Source organism: Grampus griseus (genome assembly GCF_964374135.1).
Source record: "Grampus griseus genome assembly, chromosome: 3".
In the NCBI taxonomy this organism is placed as follows: Eukaryota; Metazoa; Chordata; class Mammalia; order Artiodactyla; family Delphinidae; genus Grampus; species Grampus griseus.
In genome coordinates, this window is record NC_139019.1 from 122,890,079 (window position 1) to 122,912,032 (window position 21,954).

Below are 21,954 nucleotides of genomic sequence, written 5' to 3' on the forward strand. Positions count from 1 at the left end.
GTGGACCAGGCTGTTCCAAGCTTTCTTTAGACTGACCTCTTGGGAGATCAGAAGCAATCACTTTTGTCCTGCAAAGTCCCAGCCGGACGGAGCCCTTGCCTTGGGGCCAATGAACTTGGGGCCTCCCAGCAGCCCATTCCCATTGGTCCCATTTACGTCGCCTTCTCTCACTGAAGCCCAACTCTTATGGGAAAGTTACCCTGATCATTCTGTTTTAACATGTTTTTACAACCTTCTTTGGGGAAATATCATCATCACAGTCTTTCATTTTGCTAAGAAGTAAACTAAATTCCAGGGGGGAAAAATTAAATTATTTAAGATCAGTCAGGCTGAGACTGCCCAGGTTTTCACTCTCAGGTCAAAACAGAGCGAATTCCTATTCATTCTTCAGATCTTAGATAGAATGTCACATCATCAGAGAGAGGTTTCTTAATGCCTCAGACAGGGTCAAATCCATCTGCTACAGACTCTCAAATACCATCCTCCCCTTTTAAAACACTCATTTATTATTGATCATATTCGTTGAGCATCTATGTATGCCAGGATGCTAAGGAGTCAATAGTAAACAAGACAGATAAAATACCTGCCCTCTCCTTCAGGTATAATTATCGCTCCTAACATACAGGGCTGTGATGAGGATTAAATAAGGTAACTTATGAAAGTGATTAGAATCCTACATGGCACAAAGTAAATGCTATTCAATTACTTTGATCACTGCTATAAAGTGTCTATCTCCCTTGCCAGGCTCTAAGTGGGAGGAGGGTAGGACTTTGACTTTTCTCTCCTGAATCCTAAGTGTGAGGCTCACTGCCTGACACGTAATAGGAATTCAATAAATATGTGCTGGACTGAATTGAGTTGAACTGAACAAGGGGAATTCTGACATAATTGTCATCAATTTCCCCACACTCTCCAGTCAGTGTGTGAAACTCACAATTTGGTACTTTCTGATCTGCAAGGAAAAGTAACCTCTTTTTTTTAGTTCATTCATCCATTGATACAAGATAATATTTTTAGCAGCTTTTAAATTCTAGGCACGCTTCTAGATGTTGGCGATACAGCAGTAAATAATATATTAAGGTTTAGCTCACTGAGTTTACATTTTAGAAGAAGGAGATAGACAATAAACAAGTAAATATTATATCAACAAGGTTATTTCAGATTGTGAAAAAACGAATAGTGATCCAGCAGTTCCACTTCTAGGTACTCATCCAAAGAAAATGAAACCACGAACTCAAAAAGACATATGCACCCCCATGTTCACTGCGGCATTATTTACCATAGCCAAGATGTGGAAACAACCTAAGTGTCCACCAATGGTTGAATGGATAAAGAAGATATGTTTTGTGTGTGTGTGTGTGTGTATGTATATATATATACACACACACACACATATACAATGGAATATTATTCATCCATAAAAAGAAGGAAATCTTGTCATTTGTGACTACATGTGTGGAACTTGATGGCATTATGCTAAGTGAACTAAATCAGACAGAAAAAGATAAATACCATATGATCTCACTTATATGTGTAATCTAAAACAAACCAGCAAAAAAACCCCAGCCCAAGCTCACAGATACAGAGAACAGATTGGTGATATTCAGAGGCAGGGTGTGGGAGGCAGGCAAAATGGGTGAAAGTGGTCAAAAGCACAAACGTCCAGTTATAAAATAAACAAGCCATGAAGATGTAATGTAAAGTGTGGTGACTCTAGTTAATAATATTGTATTGCGTATTTGAAAGTCACTAAGAGAGTAGATCTTAAAAGTTCTCATCATAAGAAAAAAATATTGTAGTGATATATGGTGACAGATAACTAGACTTATTTAGGTGATCATTTCACAATATTTACAAATATAGTATCATCATAATGCACACCTGAACCTGTGTCAATTATACCTTAATTTTAAAAATAGTAGACTGAAGAAAATAAAATAGGGGATGTGGTAGAGTGGCTGCTTTCCTTGGATGGTCACGGAAGGCTTCTCTGAGGAGGTGACGTTTCAGCTGAGGGCTGAAAGACAAGGTGCTGGACAAGAAAGGGTTTTGATCCTCTCCTCCACTCTCTGCAGCCTACAATTTACCTTCAGAGATATTTTCTCTTCCAACTCAACTTAATGACTGAAATATTTGATTATTTTAAAGTAATAAAATCAACTAAAATCAATTAAAAATAAAAATACAATATGTGCACCAAAAAAAAAAATAAACTAATAAATTGTTTAGCGTTTGATTCACTGCATTACTATAAGTTCGGTGGGGGCAAAGGGTGCACTGTCTTGATCACTGTGGCATCCCCCAGACCTAGCGGAGAAGTCAGTGGAGATTTGATCCACATTTCTGATTGGCAGACTGGACCAGTTGCTGAGTCAGCTGTCTTGGCATGTGACTAAAGCAAGCGAGAGGTAGGCAGCCACAGATAAGACTAAAGAGGATTCTGAAGATGCAGGAGAGGCTCAATTTAGAGCAGATGCTACCATGCAGCAAAGAAAGAAACAATAGTCATTTACAACAGAATATTTTGGTTCTCATTGAAAAGACTACAGAATGAAAAGCATAATAAAGCCAAGCACATTTCCCACCAAATTTTTTATACTAATTCTCATAGTACCTACAAAAAGTAGACAAATAACTTCTCCTAATTTATTGAGATGTTGGAGAAAGTAGCTGATAGATAGATAGATAGATAGATAGATAGATAGATAGATAGATAGATAGATAGATAAGATAGATATACAGAAAGATAAATAGATAAATAGATAGACAGAGAGACAGAGACAGATAGATAGATAGATGATAGATTCTAAACCATAGAAATATGATTTGATTTTAATAGATGATGATAAGAATCGTAATTACAACCACCACCAAATCTGAGTTCTTACTAGGTCCAGCCACTCTACTAACCACTATACCTAGAACTCATTTAATCCTCTTAAAAATTATAATAAAGTAAATGTTATTATTTTATCTGTTTATACATGAGGAAATTTGTGTAGAGATATTAAGTAACTTGCCAAGTGTAAGCAGGTAGAGGAACTAAGATTCTAGTGCACTTTTTGCTCCTACTCCCATGCTGTGTAGATGCTGTGCTGCTTCCTGGGCTCCGTGATCTTGACATTCTCTCCTGTGTAGTCTAGTGTAAGACAGAATACCTAGAATGAGACTAAACTTCTGTGTCTACTTATTTGGAACTTGTGAACATTTGATCAGGGCTGGTCAAGTTTACTTCTGACCTATTTGAAAGAAAGGGTTTGCTAATGACTAGCATAATCATGTGGGAGAAATCTAACCAAATCCATGCACCTACCCATCAATGACCCCAGAGAGTCAATATGCATTGAAAGTTTACTATTTCTAAGACACAAAGCCAAGGGCTGTGGGAGTGGGGGGATGGATAAGACACAACGTGTAAAGATGAGTAGGGAGGTAAGAAATAAAGAAATAAATGAAAAATATAAATATCAATATATTAAAAATTACAGAAGGTCCATAAGAGAGTAAGAGATAAGTAAGTGCACAGTAGGAAACTCTCACACCTAACTGGGATATGGGATCAGATTCCAAGAAGACTTCCTGGAGGTGGTGGCATTTGAGATAGGATTTGAAGGACAGGGAGAATTTGAATCTGTAGAGATGTGAGTGGTAAGAACATTCTGATAGGAAGTAATAATTAGAGCAATAGTTTGAAGGTAGGGAACCTCAAGAATTATATGGGGGAATAGTGAGTACTTCTGTTTATTAGTCAGTCTATGGTAAGATGTTTCTTAATGCTACTTTATGAATATGAAAATAATAATATTACGTTAAAAATTTTTTTATAGTTATTCACAACTCAAATTCACTCTTTCCCCTATTTACTCCAAATTCATGGAATTATAAAACATGTTTTAAATATATATAAAGCAGATTCCAACTTCTATGTTTGGGCTATGCACTAATTGGCTTTCATTTGGAAAGAGTGGACTTCAACCTCCCTTTATCCAAGCTGGATAGAGAACAACCCAATTATTCAGTCCGTATTATGTCTCAAAGCCTTTGTAAGAAGAAAGTATTACAATGTAAATCCAGAATGTGTTTCCAGTTCCTCAAAAGGAATTGCCTTGTCTGCTTCTCTCCTGCACAGCTCTGGGTTGTAATTACACCATGAACAGTATGAAAAGGAATCAATATGCTAAGGTAATAACAATATATTTCTTCTGGATTTCTCTGACTACGATATCCATTCCAGCCTTATTCCCCAATACTAGGCAGTACTATTTCCTTTCGGACAGATGAGAATATTGGAGGATTTTAAGGCAACCCAGCACATGAATCCAGGTGGGGAGATCTTAGTTTTCTGACCCTTAGGCCACACTTTAGAGTTACAAGAAAAGGTATTTGAGTGATCAGGTTTAATGCCTTCTCTGGAAAACACTTTTAACCCAAGTTTTTCCTTGATTCTGAGAGGTCATAATAGTAAATCTTTCAGGAGGCAGCCGGGGAGAGAACGTTCTACCTGTTGCTCTTGAGGTACAGAGCAAGGCTTGCTCATTCAGCCGAGACTTCCCCGGAGAATCCGCACTGCACACACAGCCTGTGAGGAGTTCTGTTTGGTCTGCCGAGTATTTTATGTTTTAATTCAAACTTCATGCCTTTAAATGGTCTGTGCACTCACCAGTCTCTCGGCATCTGGAAAGATTTACACACTTACGTTCCCCTCTGTTTCTGTCTATGGACTTTGCTTTCCAGCAGGGTTCCTCGGCTTCAGCACTATTGACATTCGGGGCTGGATAATTTGTCGGTGGTGGCAGAGAGGCTGGGGTGGGGGCACTGAAGGATGGGGGAGGAGGTCTATGCTGTGCATCGTAGGAGGTTTAGCAGCATCCCTGGCCTCTACCTACTACATGCCAGTATCAAGCCCTCCCTGCCTCAGTCATGACAATTAAAAAAAAAAAAAGTTTATAGACATTGCTGAATATCCCCTGGAGGGCAAAATCCTATCCCACTCCCTATCCGCACAGTGAGAATCACCGCTTTATAGCAATATGTCTTCTGACACCAGGGCTGGGGTAATGGCCACATTAATTGTACATCAGGCAGCATCATGTGGGCAAGTAACACGCTGAGAGGAGAACTGAGTTCTAACTGGACTTCTTCATATCTTGGAGTCCTCACCTTACTCTCCCACAGATCTGGTGTATAAATCCTATGAAACAATATTCGTAAAAGTGTTTTGACAATTTGAAAATATAATGTTGTCGCCATTTGGTCTAACTTGGGTCTTTAGGCAGCCACTGGTACTGGCACATTGAAAAATGGCAGCTCTATTCTGTGATAAATTATTTAAGTTTGAAGGAATCCCATCCACCAATTTTACTGACAGGGCATTGAACTAGTAATAAGAAACATCACTCTTGCCACTAGGATGAATTTTCTTAGAGTCTTCTGTCTTGTTGGGCTTTGCCGATTGGAAAGCTGGTGGTCATGCATTCATGCATGCGTTTATTCAATAATATTTGTTCAGTAGCATGATGTGCCAGGCCCTGTGCTGGGTGTTAGGGCTGCTTATACAACTTGTAGTTGTAGTGGACACATTATATATGGCCCTGCCTTCATGGAGATTATGATCTAGCAGAGGAAACACGCAAGGAGTAAGGAAATCATAATGCATTTGGCAAGTGCTATGATAGATAACATCCAGGACCTCCTGGAAAGGCCATCAAGCTGAGAGTTCAGGGTTAGGGAAGGCTTACTAGGAAAAGTGAAATCAAGGCTGAGATGTGAATGATGAGTACGAGGGTGCCAGGGAAAGAGAGGGTGAACAATATTTGTGGCAAAGAGGACAGCACATGTGTAGTGCTGGAGGTGAGGGACTATGGCATGAGGGGAAAATGGAGCACAGGGGACATGAAGGAAAACAGAGAGTGAGGCTGGAAGTATCCTAAGAACAATGGGGCCCACTGAAGGATTTAGGGAGGCAAGTGACATGTGTGCACATGAGAAATACAACTGCAGGTACAGGGTGAAGAACAGGCTGGAGGTGGTCAAGACAAGAAGGAGGATGGAGAAAACCAAGGAGGCTGCTTCAATATCCAGAGAAGGGAAGGTGGTGCCCAAACTAGGAGAGTGGCAATGGTGTTGGAGAGGTCAAGGGATTCTAGAGGTTATATCTGAGATATTCAGGAGCAAGAATGACATAGGACTTAGACTACATGAGCAGGTGTGTTGAGGGACATTAGGAATGCAGAGTCAAGGATGACGCTAAGGTGTGTGGGTGGGCTTTTGGAGGAAGTAAGTGGAGTTGACTAAGGCCATTGCTGTTCCTTACAAAAAAATGAAAGAATGTTTATGGGGCTCCTGCTGAGTGCAGTTCCCTGAGCTAAATACTAACAAGCATTATCTCATTGAAGTCTTGCAACATCCTTATGATATAGGATCTATTATTTTTAGTACTTGCTTGAGGACACACAACTGGTAATGACAAAGCCAAGATTCTGACTCAGCGTCCTGATTCAAGCACCTGGTCTCTGAAGCACCACATGTCAACATTGTTAATTCACTTGAGTGTTCACGTCTAGGTTTAAATCATAGGTCTTCTGGTTACTAACAAGTTTAGAGGGATCTCTGCGTCATTTAAACTCTTTGAATCTCAGTTTCTTCAGCCAAAATCTGGGTATTAGAATACCTCCTTCACAGAGTTGGTATAATGGTTAAATTAGTCCTAATATTGAGAGAGCAAACATTTATTGATGCTGACTATATTCCATGCTGTGTTATAAATACTTTATATATATTACCTAATTTCATCCTCACAAGGGCCCTTGAAGTGGCTTCAATTATTTTCTCTATGTTACAGATGAGGAAACAGAGGCACAGAGAGATTAAATGCATACTCAGAGTTACATAACTGGGATGCAAACGTGGGTGTGCATTTCTGGAGCCTGGGCTGCCAAAATCAATGGAACGTTTCCGCAATACTGTGGTGGCCAGTAGAGTCTGAACAGCGAAAGATGTGGGTTGTCATGTTACCTAAAGTTTTTTTGCATTTATGAATGTATTTGCATTTTTTTCAGTAATGTATGGAAGAGCCTGGGATTCTCCAATATCTGCGGATAGGTGGACTTCTTGTTACAAGAAGCTTTTTAATTGTAACTTATTGGGTGATATAGCAATTAAGGGGTTATAACACTGTTCCTCTGAACTGTCTTGTGTTTGCAGCACTTGGATGGTGTGTTGAACAGGTGGGATAGAATGTAACTGACAGGACTTTGTGTTTTGAACTGCAGGTCATTTGCATGTCCTGCCTTTTTTTTTTTTTTTTTTGCTTTTTTTAATCTCCCAATTAAAAAGTTCTTTAAGTTGTTCATTTTATTGCTTGGAAAGGTGTAATATACTTACTGAATCAAAGGATCATGAGAGATTACTACAGGCAACTCTATGCCAATAAAATGGACAACCTGGAAGAAATGGACAAATTCTTAGAAATGCACAACCTTCGAAGACTGAATCAGGAAGAAACAGAAAATATGAACAGACCAATCACAAGCACTGAAATTGAAACTGTGATTTAAAATATCCCAACAAGGCTTCCCTGGTGGCGCAGTGGTTGAGAGTCCGCCTGCCGATGCAGGGGACACGGGTTCGTGCCCCGGTCTAGGAAGATCCCACATGCCGCAGAGTGGCTGGTCCCGTGAGCCATGGCTGCTGGGCCTGCGCGTCCAGAGGCTGTGCTCTGCAATGGGAGAGGCCACAACAGTGAGAGGCCTGCATACCGCAAAAAAAAAAAAAAAAAAAAATCTTCCAACAAACAAAAGCCCAGGACCAGATGGCTTCACAGGAGAACTCTCAAACATTTAGAGAAGAGCTAACACCTATCCTTCCCAAACTCTTCCAAACTATAGCAGAGGGAGTAACACTCCCAAACTCATTCTACAAGGCCACCATCACCCTGATACCAAAACCAGACAAGGATGTCACAAAGAAAGAAAACGACAGGTCAATATCACTGATGAACGTAGATGCAAAAATCCTCAACAAAATACTAGCAAACAGAATCCAACAGCACATTAAAAGGATCATACACCATGATCAAGTGGGGTTTATCCCAGGAATGCAAGAATTCTTCAATATATGCAAATCAATCAATGTGATACACCATATTAACAAATTGAAGGAGAAAAACCATATGGTCATCTCAATTGATGCAGAGAAAGCTTTCGACAAAATTCAACACCCATTTATGATAAAAACCCTCCAGAAAGTAGGCATAGAGGGAACTTTCCTCAACATAATAAAGGCCATATATGACAAACCCACAGCCAACATCGTACTCAATGGTGAAAAACTGAAACCATTTCCACTAAGATCAGGAAAAAGACAAGGTTACCCACTCTCACCACTATTATTCAAAATAGTTTTGGAAGTTTTAGTCACAGCAATCAGAGAAGAAAAAGAAAGAAAAGGAATCCAAATCGGAAAAGAAGAAGTAAAGATGTCACTGTTTGCAGATAACTTGATACTATAGATAGAGAATCCTAAAGATGCTACCAGAAAACTACTAGAGTTAATCAATGAATTTGGCAAAGTAGCAGGATACAAAATTAATGCACAGAAATCTCTAGCATTCCTATACACTAATGAAGAAAAATCTGAAAGTGAAATTAAGAAAACTCTCCCATTTACCATTGCAACAAAAATAATAAAATATCTAGGAATAAACCTACCTAATGATACAAAAGACCTGTATGCAGAAAACTATAAGACACTGATGAAAGAAATTAAAGATGATACAAATAGATGGAGAGATATACCATGTTCTTGGATTGGAAGAATCAATATTGTGAAAATGACTCTACTACCCAAAGCAATCTACAGATTCAATGCAATCCCTATCAAACTACCACTGGCATTTTTCACAGAGCTAGAACAAAAAAATTCACAATTTGTATGGAAACGAAAAAGACCCCAAATAGCCAAAGCAATCTTGAGAAAGAAAACACGGAGCTGGAGGAATCAGGCTCCCTGACTGCAGAGTATACTACAAAGCTACAGTAATCAAGACAGTATGGTACTGGCACAAAAACAGAAATATAGATCAATGGAACAGGCTGGAAAGCCCAGAGATAAACCCATGCACATATGGTTACCTTTTCTTTGATAAAGGAGGCAAGAATATACAGTGGAGAAAAGACAGCCTCTTCAGTAAGTGGTACTGGGAAAACTGGACAGCTACATGTAAAAGTAGGAAATTAGGATACTCCCTAACACCATACACAAACATAAACTCAAAATAGATTAAAGACCTAAATGTAAGGCCAGACACTATAAAACTCTTAGAGGAAAACATAGGCAGAACACTCTATGACATACATCACAGCAAGATCCTTTTTGACCTACCTCCTAGAGGAATGGAAATAAAAACAAAGATAAACAAATTGGATCTAATGAAACTTAAAAGCTTTTGCACAGCAAAGGAAACCATAAACAAGACCAAAAGACAACCCTCAGAATGGGAGAAAATATTTGCAAATGAAGCAACCGACAAAGGATTAATCTCCAGAATTTACAAGCAGCTCATGCAGCTCAATATCAAAAAACAAACGACCCAATCCAAAAATGGGCAGAAGACCTAAATACACATTTCTCCAAAGAAGATATACAGATTTCCAACAAACACGTGAAAGAATGCTCAACATCATTAATTATTAGAGAAATGCAAATCAAAACTACAATGAGATATCATCTCACACCAGTCAGAATGGCCATCATCAAAAAATCTACAAACAATAAATGCTGGAGAGAGTGTGGAGAAATGGGAACCCTTTTGCACTGTTGGTGGGAGTGTAAATTGATACAGCCACTATGGAGAACAGGACGGAGATTCCTTAAAAAACTAAAAATAGAACTACCATACGACCCAGCAATTCCACTACTGGGCATATACCCTGAGAAAACCATAATTCAAAAAGAGTCATGTACCACAATGTTCATTGCAGCTCTATTTACAATAGGCAGGGAATGGAAGCAACCTAAGTGTCCATTGACAGATGAATGGATAAAGAAGATGTGGCACATATATACAATGGAATATTACTCAGCCATAAAAAGAAACGAAATTGAGTTATTTGTAGTGAGGTGGATGGACCTAGAGACTGTCATACAGAGTGAAGTAAGTCAGAAAGAGAAAAACAAATACCATATGCTAACACATATATATGGAATCTAAGAAAAAAAAAAAAGGTCATGAAGAACCTAGGGGCAAGATGAGAATAAAGACAGACCTACTAGAGAATGGACTTGAGGATATGGGGAGGGGGAAGGGTAAGCTGTGACCAAACGAGAGAGTGGCATGGACATATACACACTACCAAATGTAAAATAGATAGCTAGTGGGAAGCAGCCGCATAGCACAGGGAGATCAGCTCAGTGCTTTGTGACCACATAGAGGGGTGGGATAGGGAGGGTGGGAGGGAGGGAGACGCAAGAGGGAAGAGATATGGGAACATATGTATATGTATAACTGATTCACTTTGTTATAAAGCAGAAACTAACACACCATTGTAAAGCAATTATACTCCAGTAAAGATGTTAAAAAATAATAAAATAAAATAAAAAAATAAATAAACACTGAAGAAAAAAGGCATAATGCTTCCTTGCAACCTTGGGCCCCAAACCAGGTGTCACTCCACAGGGTCCATGCGCTTAATTATTTATTCTTGGCTTTTAAATTACATTAACGAATAACATAGGCAATAAGTGGGATGATGCTCAGCCTGCTTAATCAGTAACATAAGAAGAAAACAAAAGGCTAGTTATCTTCTCATACATCTAGACAGCATCTTCAAGGAAGTCAGCCAAGGGAAGCTTGGCATTTGGATTTACTGGAGCCAAATGTTCTACAAAGAACTAGCCAGTGAACCTCCACCCTTTGTCCAGTGGTAGCATTAGGATTGGTCTGCCTATGCTTCCTGTAGTTGACACTGTTGTTGGACTACCTGGAATGGCAGCCCATTCCTTGCTGGAAAGCCCAGATTTTATTGTGGCATCCTCTACTCGGAGATGACCATCCTGTACCAAGCTTAGATGCAAGCCTGATCTATGTAAAGCAGCTAGGCTAACCCCACTTTCCTTGTCCATGTTGGTTTAAAAGTGGGTATATGACTCAGACTGAGGCCACAGGGACAACGTAAGAAATCGTTAGGGACATCTGGAAGAAAAAAAATTGTCAAAAAAACCCCCACAACCATGTCTTTTCACTGGATATTGTTGTGTCTCTCTGAGTGTGACACCCTGAATGGCTGCAGTTGTCTTGGGACAAAGCTGACATTCCACGGATAGCAAGGCAGGGAGACGAAGAGAATCTGAGTCCTCCATGCTGTACTTCAGCCAGGGAATTAGTCAGCTCTGGGGGGCTCCCTGCCTCAGGACTTATGTGAAACTAGGTAATGGCGGTAACTGCTTAACTGGGTTCTTTGCTTCTGACCCTGGCCCCTTACTGTTTATTATTGACCTGATGTTAAAAAGAGCATTTTATGAGCAGTGGCTCTCTACCGCATTCAGGCAGAAGTTCAGGTCTTTGTAATGGTCTCTAAGGCCCCTGCTTGCATCTGCCTGTCATCATCTCTCTTGTCTCCACCTCTCACAACTTCTCTCTTTGCTCACTCAACTTCAGCCCCACTAGCCTCATGTCTAGTCCTTGAACATACCAGATAAGCTCTTGCCTCAGGGCATTTGCACTGACCATTACCTGTATCTGGAACTCTCATTCCGAGATATCCATATGACTTGATCTCTCACCTTCTTCATATCATTGCTAAAATGTTATCTTTTGCATGACATCTTGACCATCCTATTTAAAAGAGAACACCCACACCCCTACACCTTCTGTTGCTTTACTTTCCTCAATGGCATTTATAACCTTATATGTTATATTCCACTTATTTATTTAATTATTATTATTTTTTTTTTTGGCGGTACATGGGCCTCTCAGTGTTGTGGCCTCCCGTTGCGGAGCACAGGCTCCGGACACGCAGGCTCAGCGGCCATGGCTCACGGGCCCAGCCACTCCGCAGCATGTGGGATCCTCCCGGACCAGGGCACGAACCTGTGTCCCCTGCATCAGCAGGCGGACTCTCAACCACTGCGCCACCAGGGAAGCCCCACTTATTTATTTTATCTATTGTCTATCCCCTCCGCTACTGAATCTCCAATGCCTAGAATGCCTAGCACACAGTAGGTACTTAGCAGATATTTGCGGAACTAAGGAAGAGGTAATAACTTTTTTGCTGTTCCATATGTTAGATGAATTTTCCTGTTGCAACTAGAAGCATCTTGAGTAAAGGATTTCGCTTGGGCTGCCATGTGACCAATGCCCTGCGTTTTCAAGACACTCAACCATGTTTCAAATTCACAGTCAGTGCTTCTAGAACAGAGTGCTACCCACCCCAAAGCCATCTTCAATCTATATTGAGTCGTGGAAGATGAGCAGAAGAAAAATCGCTGGTGTAGGATTCAAAAGTTTGCTTTCTGGTCTCTATAAGACCATGAGCAATTTAAAATTTATCTCTATTTGCCTTAATCTTTTCACCTCTGTGAGGAATAATCTATCTACTACCAGTAATATCTATACTATCTCTTTTATACCTGTAACATGAGATTATAAAACCTACTCTAGTTATCTCCCATGGGGGTTATAAAAAAATAAGTGACCCATATATGTTAAAAGCAGAAAAGTGCTATGTTATATTTATGATGGGTTGTTTTAAAATGAGTTAGTTTATTCTCCTGTAAACATTCATTATTTTTGTATTAATGGTAATCATAATTTTTTTTGCTTTGTTGGTATTTAGTATCTGCTGAAGGCTCTATTCATTCAGTAAGTCTTCACTGAGCCCGTTCTTGGTGTCAGGCTATTTTCCAGGGGTGTGCTATCACACAAACTCTGATTTCAGACAGGTGTGTTACTGGGGTAGGTTGTTGAACTTTCTGAGCCTCAATTTCCTCCTCTGTAAAATGAGGTTGCCTCGTATCTTGTGGCAAAAATTAAATGAGATAATATATTGAAAGTTATTATTACAGAATCTGGCCCAGTGAAGTCTGATTAAATAGAATTATCATTATTATTACTCTACCATGGCCAAGTACTATGTAGTACTTTTCAAGATCTTATTAAGAAAGCTTCGGGGGAGGGGAGGAAGGGATAGACTGGGAGTTCGGGATTAACAGGTGCAAACTATTATATATAGAATGGATAAACAACAAGGTTTTATCATATAGCACAGGGAACTCTATTCAATATCCTGTGATAAACCAAAATGGAAAAGAATATGGAAAAGAATATATATGTGTGTATATATATATATATATGAATCACTTTGCTGTACAGCAGAAATTAATACAACATTGTAAATCAACTATACTTCAATAAAATAAATTAAGAAAAAAAAAACCTCTCAAGATGGCCCAAGGAAGATGAGTAATTTGCCTAAAGGAATAGTTAAACCCTAAATAAAACTTGGGTCTATGTGTCTAAAGAGCCTGGCTAATTCCTTTTCCTTCGTTTGGCCTCAGATTGGCTGCCACTTACTGTAGAGACCCTTCCCTGCGCCCTCTGCCACCCCACTGTGGGTTGAGTTAGGTGGCTTACTGTTTTCCTAGCATTTTCCACACTCACCCTGGACTGCAATTGACAACCACTTGTTGATATCCCTCAGGAGAGTGTAAACTGCTCACGGGAGGGGAGCAATGGTGCCTTGTTCCCCCAGCCGGTACCTGGCACAGAGTAGATGCTTCATAATATTTGCTGAGGAAACACATTTAAAGTGACTGGTATTAGGGCAGGGGTGAAATGGACAGCCGTGGAGCTTTTTCTCTTTCTTGGCTTGGAAATGTTTAATTACCTAATGCTTACAGAGGAACAGGATGTTTGAACTCAGTGCTGTGCAGAGTATCTGCTTCCCTTCCCCCACAGAGCCGTGCAAGCTTCCTGCAAGTCCACTTCTCACCAAGGCGCCTTCAGAGCATGGCAAGCCTGCAGCTCTCTAGCATCAAGGCATCCTCAATCACGGTTGAGAAAAATGCTTTCATCTCGTGGCGACTTGTTCATAATCAGACCAATTTTGCTTCTAGCGGATTGGAGCCCGGTACAAAGTACAGTTGCGTAGGAAATCCCTTTGTAGCTGGCTGGATGCAGAGAGGAGATTCCGGGCTTCCTTTTGATGCAGAGAGGAGAGACTTTCACTCCCTTCAGTGCCTGGGGCAGAGAACTGGGCTGCACAGTAACTTCGTATTTATTGGCATTCTGATTTCCTTTAAAAAGCACTCAAAACGCTCAGATGTTCTATCTGCTATGCTCTCACAATAGCTCCCTGATGTCAGGAAAGAACAAATAGAATTTCTCAGTGTGTCTCTTGATCAACCTATGTTAGAATTATTTGGGATTGCTGGGAAATTTGCAAGCTCTTTGACGTCATCCCAGACCTTCTGAATCAGAATCACTAAGGGTAGGACCTGGGAATATGCATTTTAAACCCTCCTCAGGTGATTCATATGCACAATAAGGTTCGAAAAATCATTTGGTGACCTAAGGTCACTAACTGGGTAACCCAGCCTAAAGTTAGAGATAACCTGACTTCAGGTTAGAGCTTGATTAATAACCCTATGTTGGTGGCTTGAGATTGTTGATCCAGAAAGCTTCCGTCCAAAAACAACAGTTCTTCTTCCCAAAAGGGGAGGTTTTATCATTGCCACCACTGCAACTTATATCTAGGAGTGGGAGGAATGAGGCAAGCAAGGCTCTATTTTATATATTTTAGGCTAAGATCTGTGAGGTGACAATCACCCTGCGCCATTTATGTTGCATAAACATCTAAGAAAGGTTATTTGTCCATCACTGGCTTCTTTCTAATATAAAATGAGAAGGTCACAGTCTTTATGCTGCTTTGAGATAATCCAATCGGTATTTTTCTTTTTGGGTGACAGCAAAGAGTCATAATGACTGAAGGGAAGCTGAAAAATCATTCCTATGATCCCCACATTTCTCAAACATCAGTGCAAAGATCTGACATTCTTGCAAATGTTCTAGGTCGAGGATTCCTGTTTGCTTGGAAGGTCCTTGAAATCATCAGTGTTTAGTTTAGGGTGTATCAGATGCATCTCACATCGGCAGCCAAACTGATATTTTTCTCTCATTAGGCAACTGAATCAATAAGTCATCCTTCTCACTATGTGAATTGTCTTTTCAGAAGGAGGGGCAGGAAAGAAGGTTATGCCCATGTAGCAAAACAGAATAAATATCATGTTTATTTCCCATGAAAAAGATGAAATGACCTCTACCGACTGATATTAAAGAACTGCAGAATGGGGAACAAATAAAATACCCCAGAATTGTAGTGTCAGAAAGAAAATGGTTATATGCAATAGCTAAGGAAAAAAATCAGAGATCCCACCAGATAATTCTGACTTCTTCTCACGCACAGACTCTTACACAAAATCTCAAGAAACTGTCTCATGTCCAGCATAGGTAATTTCCAGCATGTGAAGTGTTCCTAGGATGATGTAGTGTAAAATTGCATAAGATGAAATGATGTACCATATGAAATGTGCATGCTAGGCAAATCAAACACATGAATTGCACATGGGGAATCAGAAACTTTGAATGTGCATCTTCCAAGAACTAAAAAGTAAGTGAACAATGCTTAGATGGCATCCTAACCAGCAGCAAGAGTGAAAGTTTCAGGACATGGACGGGTTGTTTGTTGACTGCATGTCGAATGGTCTGCATGACATATGTGATCCCATCCAGTTCAGTGGTTCCGAATACAATCTAGGGGTTGATGCCACCCTACTTTCTATCTCCATCTCGCATTCTCTCTCTGAAGAGCCACATTCATACATACAACTTCTTTCTTAGTATCTACCCCTGAGTATCTTACAACATTTTCACACTTATGCTCAAAATGAAGCTCATGATATTTCTCCCTAATGGAGCTCAGGACATGCAACCTCAAAACATGCTGCTTGGGTATATTGATTATCTTGAGCTGAAGGCACTTGAGAAACAGCAAACGTAGGAAGAGACTTTCTCTGAATTCCCCTTATCTGCCTAAAGACAGATTCTCCAATAGGAACTCATGTTCATAAATCCCTTCCCTGGGAATCTTATCAACCAGGGAAGATTGATTTGTCACAGGTGGACTTATTATCACAGGAGAGAAGACTAGGGGACACCACATCCAGACAAACTTTGTCACAGTCCCTCATCTCTTCCATCTCTTCTTCTAAGGGACCATTCATCTTTCCTAAAAATAATTAATTCTCCTCTAAGAGGCCTACATCCTTTCCACTTCCCTTGTTAAGGTGGTATAGAAACTCTCAAATCTCACTACCTTTTTGCGTATTCACTTTTTTTCCTGCGCTGCCTCCATGCACAAAGTAAAAGTTTATGCATCTGTATACATTTTCTCCTGTCAATCTTTCTGTTGCCAGTTTATTACATAGACGCGGCTACTGAATGTAGGAGGGGAGAGGAAATCCCCCAATATGCTTCTTTTAAGGTTTCCCAGTCTCAGTAACTCGCACCCACAAACCGCCCAATTGCTCAAGGCCGAAACCCGGGAGCTGTCTTAATTCCCTACTTTACCTCTCCACTAAAATCCAGTTCCTTACCTCCAGAATACATCCTGAGTCTCGTACCTTCTCATCATCTGCAACTTCTCCCCTCTAATAAACCCATGTTGCCTCTCGTCAGAATTCTGATAAGAACTATTTCAACAGTTCCCTCAAATATATGAGATTTTGGTCTCTTTTGTATTCAAAGCACTTTAGTCTTTAGTCAAAGCACTTTGTCTTTAGCTCACCTTGCCCTGTATTATATTTATGATGCAATGCCTTATTCTTCTGTACCAATTCCTGTCTCCCCTTAAATGGTGCATTCCTTGAAAGCTTTGACTATATTTATCTTTATAATCCTTTCACTTTCTGGGGCAGTGCCTTGGATCTAATAAGTGCTCACTAAATTTACTGTTGGACCTATAGTATCAACCATCTAATATCCTACTGAATAATCTGGAATGTGAAAAAAATCTAGCCTACTAGTTGATACCCAAGATATACATTTAGGTAAATTAGTAGTAACAGTGCCATGCTGAGCCATATTGGAACCTGAAGCAGAAGGAAAAGTAGATCAGTAATACTGATCCTTTCTTTATTAAACATTTTGGTTTTTTGTTCATCATGGATTCTTCTCATTAATTTTGTGTTTTTTTAAATATTGAATTAAAATATTTATCTTTATTTTTGTCACTTCACCTAGTCTCAGCCCTGCCTTTATAAAACAATAGTGTGATTTGAGCATCTAATAACAACCTAGATTTCATATTGACCTAGCCCTCACACCATCCTAATAGATACCTGTATTATTATCTCTATTTTGCAGACAAGCGAACGTAAGCACAGAGACATTAAGTGATTTGGCCAAGGTCACCAACTAGAAAGTGGTAGAAATGGAACAGAAAAGTCATTAGTAGAAATAAGTAAAGTGGAAGGGAAATATTATATGATATCACTTATATGTGGAATCTAAAGATAATACAAAGGAATCTATACACGAAAAAGGAACAGACTCACAGACACAGAAAACAAACTATGATTACCAAAGGGGAAAGAGAGGGAAGAGGGAGTTTGGGATTAACAGATATAAATTATTATACATAAAATAGATAAGCAACAAGGATTTACTGTATAGCACAGGGAATTATATTCACTATTTTGTAATAACCTATAATGGAAAAATAATCAGAAAAAAGTATATATAACTGAAACACTTTCTGTACCCCTGAAACTAACACAATATTCTAAGTCAATTATACTTCAATTTTTAAAAAGACACTTCATTAAGCAAAAAAAAAAGACAAAGTTGAAAGTTGAATAATTTTTACTGACTTAACCCAACTTGGGTAGGGCAGGCCAATTTTTAAAAACCTGATTTTTAAGAACCTTGATTTTTATTAATTCAAAGCCATTCATTAATTCACTCAACAAATATTCAACTGCCATTGAGGTAGTATTAGTTGGACATGTTAGTGTCCAATCTGATTCTCCTCTTAAAAAATGATTCTCCCTTTTTTCACCACTTTAGAGTGATTTTTTCAGACAAAAGTTGGGAGTGATTGTCATTCTAACTATGTCTCAATTAACGGTTAGTTCAAGCAGGCTGCAGTACTTATTTATCATGAGCAGCAAACATTTAAACCCATCCTCTGTTCACCTGCCATGATGATCATAGCATGTGTGGAAAACACAGATTCCTGTGCCTTATTTCAACCTACTAAGTGAGAATCTCTGTCTTCCCAACAATGTTTAAAGAGCTGGGCTTGGGGTCTATAGGACCCCACAGGTTGAAACCCAGCTCACCCATTGATTAGCTATGGAGGTCTTGGCAAAGAACTTAGTCTTTATTTATTTGTTTAGCTTCAATATCTTCATAAGTTAAGTGGGAATAAAAACACCTACCACTCAAGATTTTGGTGAGGGTTAAATTAGAATGAAGATCTAATTATAATGGCATTTATAATAACAGCTTACAAATACTGAGTACTCACAAAGTGTAAAGTACCGTGCAACTGCTGTACCTACATTATCTTATTAATTTATTTTAAGCACTTATTAGAGTAATCACTACATAGTAAGTCCTCAACTGATAAGAGCTATGGCTTGAAGTAGACACTCAGAACCCTTAACAGTAGGTGGGGAGCCAGTCACAAAGACAAGATTTAAGTCCAGAGTCTGAGAATAATGGATAACTTGGAAGAAGTCATCTAGCCTGGTGGTCCCCAAAGCCAGTCCACAACATCAGAATCATCTGGGTGAGCTCATTAAAATACACTGCATCACCCTGGTCCTCAAACCTCTAACTCAGTACCTCTTGGAGGATCTGGAAGTTACTACTATTTAAAAAGTGCAAGTGATTTTGAATCAAAGCCAAGATTTAAAACAACGGATTAATTTGAGCTTCAGTTTTCTTAAGATTCATGAGGTTAGGGAGTAAGTCATTTTGTTTCCCTTCCCTTTTTTTCTAATGCCTAGGTCAGTGCTGCCATATAGAAGACACTCACAAATATTTTTGATTAGATGAACATAAATGGGTCTAGCAAATCCTGCTCTGTCTACTTCATAGGGGCTTTATGAGAATTGTTTGTAAAGCCTCATTTGATCATGCATCTGAAAAACAGAAGATGTTATACAAAACTATAACTCTATAGATGTAGTCATTAATTTATGTTAGTGTGCTTTTTCTCACTCTTTAATCATAAATCACTTGGTTTTGAGATATCCACCATTAATTATATCGAGCTTCTAAAATTGAATTACAGCAAGATTGCAGATCAAATAATTTTTACTTAAATAATTTTTTATTCAGAATTAAAATGCTATAGAATGGCCCAAAAGTTCACATGCATTTATGCATGTTAGTTTTCATATACAAGTTCAACTCTTCAACTCTATACAAGTTCAACAAGTTCACATCCTCATTCATCAATATTAGTTTTAGACCTGTCTTATACCACATCTGGTATCTATACCTACCACCAATTTAGTACAGTCTGTTTCAGGCAACCCTTACCACATTCTGCCACAACAGCTGAACCTTGATTTAAAACACCCAGAAGTGCTATTCTAGCTCCTTCCAGTTGCCTATCACTAAGCTATTTTGAAATGCAGACATCCTTTGGGAGAGTCTTGAAGGTCTCCAAGCTCAGGCTTATGGAAAATGAAGAGAATTTAACACAATTTCTTCAGCAGGAGGAAAAGGAATGCATTTCCCAGGTAAAGGACCCAGAAGAGGAAACTCTCTTGAGAGTCAGAAAGGAAATTATACGCTGATAATTGGGACTCAATGTACCCACAGTTTATATTCAAGTCAGACTTGAATTCTTCATTTTCCCCATGTGTTTCACGTATAGTGGCAAGTCGTCTTCAACACAGAATGGAAGGACGAGGTGAACGTCTGACCATCTTGAAATGTTTGCTTTCAGAATTCTACAGAGCTAACAGACCATCCTGAAACAAGACTTGCATAGTTTAGCCCCCCTCACTGCCAACCTATTTCACTGAAAGTTCATTTCAGTGCTGCCTCACTGGTGGGAATAAAATAAGCTTCAACAGAAAAAAAAAGGTAGAAAAAGATGGTTAAATCCATTACTAGCCCAGAACGCTATTCTGGGATGTGTGGGGACTTACATTCATGGACACAAAAATGAACATTTCAAATCTGGAACCAGCACAAACCCCAAGGAGGAAAGAAAAAGGGGAGCAGGAGTTTTCTCCTACCTTCGGTGGTTCCAGTCTCCATAGTGCCTTTCACTTGGCTGAAGCACCATAGTGTGTCCCCGGTGAACGCCCCAATTCCTGCAAGGTACACAGGGAGACACTTTGGGTTAGGTAAGGGCTCCCTGTTGTCCTTAAAAGGCCAATAAGGAAAGAAACACAGAGTGTAATCTATGCACTTCTAAAAGGAGACTTGCACACCAGGTATCATCTTGGGGAGAGGAGACCCTAGTGGGTCCTGGGAGGATGCCCGGTCTGCAAGTATGGCGTCCTGCTGCAAATCCCTGCTCTGGCTCCTCCATACGACCTTGCCAGGACCAGTCTGAGCTGGAGCAATCGGAGTTGTCCCTTCTTGGCCCCTGGCAGCATCCTGGAGCAGTGACAGCAGGCCTGCAGGGTGTGACTGCCCCTTTTCATGGGAACACTAAGGCTTGCCATTGTTTTCCTTCTGTGATGGTGGAGGGAGAAAGAGGCAGTTTGTCAGAGGGGAGAGAGGAAAAGAAAGGCAACTTAGTTATTTTTTTTTTTTAACTGGTTTCACAGCTTGCATGGCTGAACGGCCAGTAAGGGGTCAGAGAACTTCCATCTCTCTTGTTCCCTTCTTGACTGCTTGCCAGAGTCAGAGCTGACTGGAGAGTAGAGGAAAGCAAAAAAACACTGGCGATGCGGAGTGCGCGTTCTGGCCAACACAGGGCTGGGGAGTCAGTTCTGACAAACGTGGCCTGTTTTGTTCCATGGACATTTCTGTTTCAAATTTGAATTGGACCTTTGGTAGGGTTACATTTTCTGGCTTACTATGACTTCCAGTTTCCAAACATATACGTATCCAATACTAATGCATATACTAATATATATATATATATAATTTACACATTTATTAATATACATATATTCAAGTCAAAAAGGCACTTTTCAGAACATTTTTGGAGGGCAGTAGTGACAGTTTACTTCTCAACAGCATGGATGTTCCCTTCAATTCTACTAGATTTTACAATTAAGGGGAACACTGCATCGTCAAATTTTGGAAAAGACTATCCATTTAAGAATGATTATATTAGCAGAAAAAAAAGTCAAATATCAAAACCAAACTGACCTTTTGAAAACACACACAGAACTAAGCAGCCACCCTCACTGTCCACGACAGATTTTTCCCGAACTCCTGCATGGAAACACTCATTCACTCAAGCCGCTTGAGGGTAGAATTGTTCCCCATCTGCTTTTCTCACTGTTGCTGATGGCGCGTTGGATGGAAGCAGCACAGGGTCATCATTCAGAGCCTACACTTTGCAGTCAGAGGAGGTTTGTATTTAGTTTTGCTCTGACCTGACACAAGTTCCCAAACATGATGAGTCTGTGTTTTCCCTTTTTAAAAGTGGCAATAATAATGATAGTACCCATCTCTCAGAGTTGTAGACTTTGAAGGCACTGAGCATAAACAACTTAATAAAGAATATTATTATTGGCAAAGGGTCTAAAATATTCAATAGTTTAAAAAATCAAAAGAAGAAGAACATTAGCTGAGCAAATTTCAGCTAGTTGCTATGAAGTAGGCACTGCGCTAAATACTTTAAACGAATTATCCCATTATCACACAAATCTGTGAGGAGGATACCATTAGAACCCCATTTTACAGGTGAAGAAACT

General features: G+C 39.6%; 1 protein-coding gene across 1 annotated transcript in view; it reads right to left on the minus strand.

Moving 5' to 3' along the window:
- PPP2R2B (protein phosphatase 2 regulatory subunit Bbeta) overlaps nucleotides 1-20,363 on the minus strand; it is a gene marked incomplete at its 5' end in the record, with an annotated part of 454,413 nt that extends 434,050 nt beyond the window's left edge. The window contains one exon of the mRNA XM_082651306.1: nucleotides 20,314-20,363. Coding sequence (XP_082507432.1) covers nucleotides 20,314-20,363 — 50 coding nt within the window. The remainder of the gene's footprint in view (nucleotides 1-20,313) is intronic.
- Nucleotides 20,364-21,954: the final 1,591 nt, after the last annotated feature.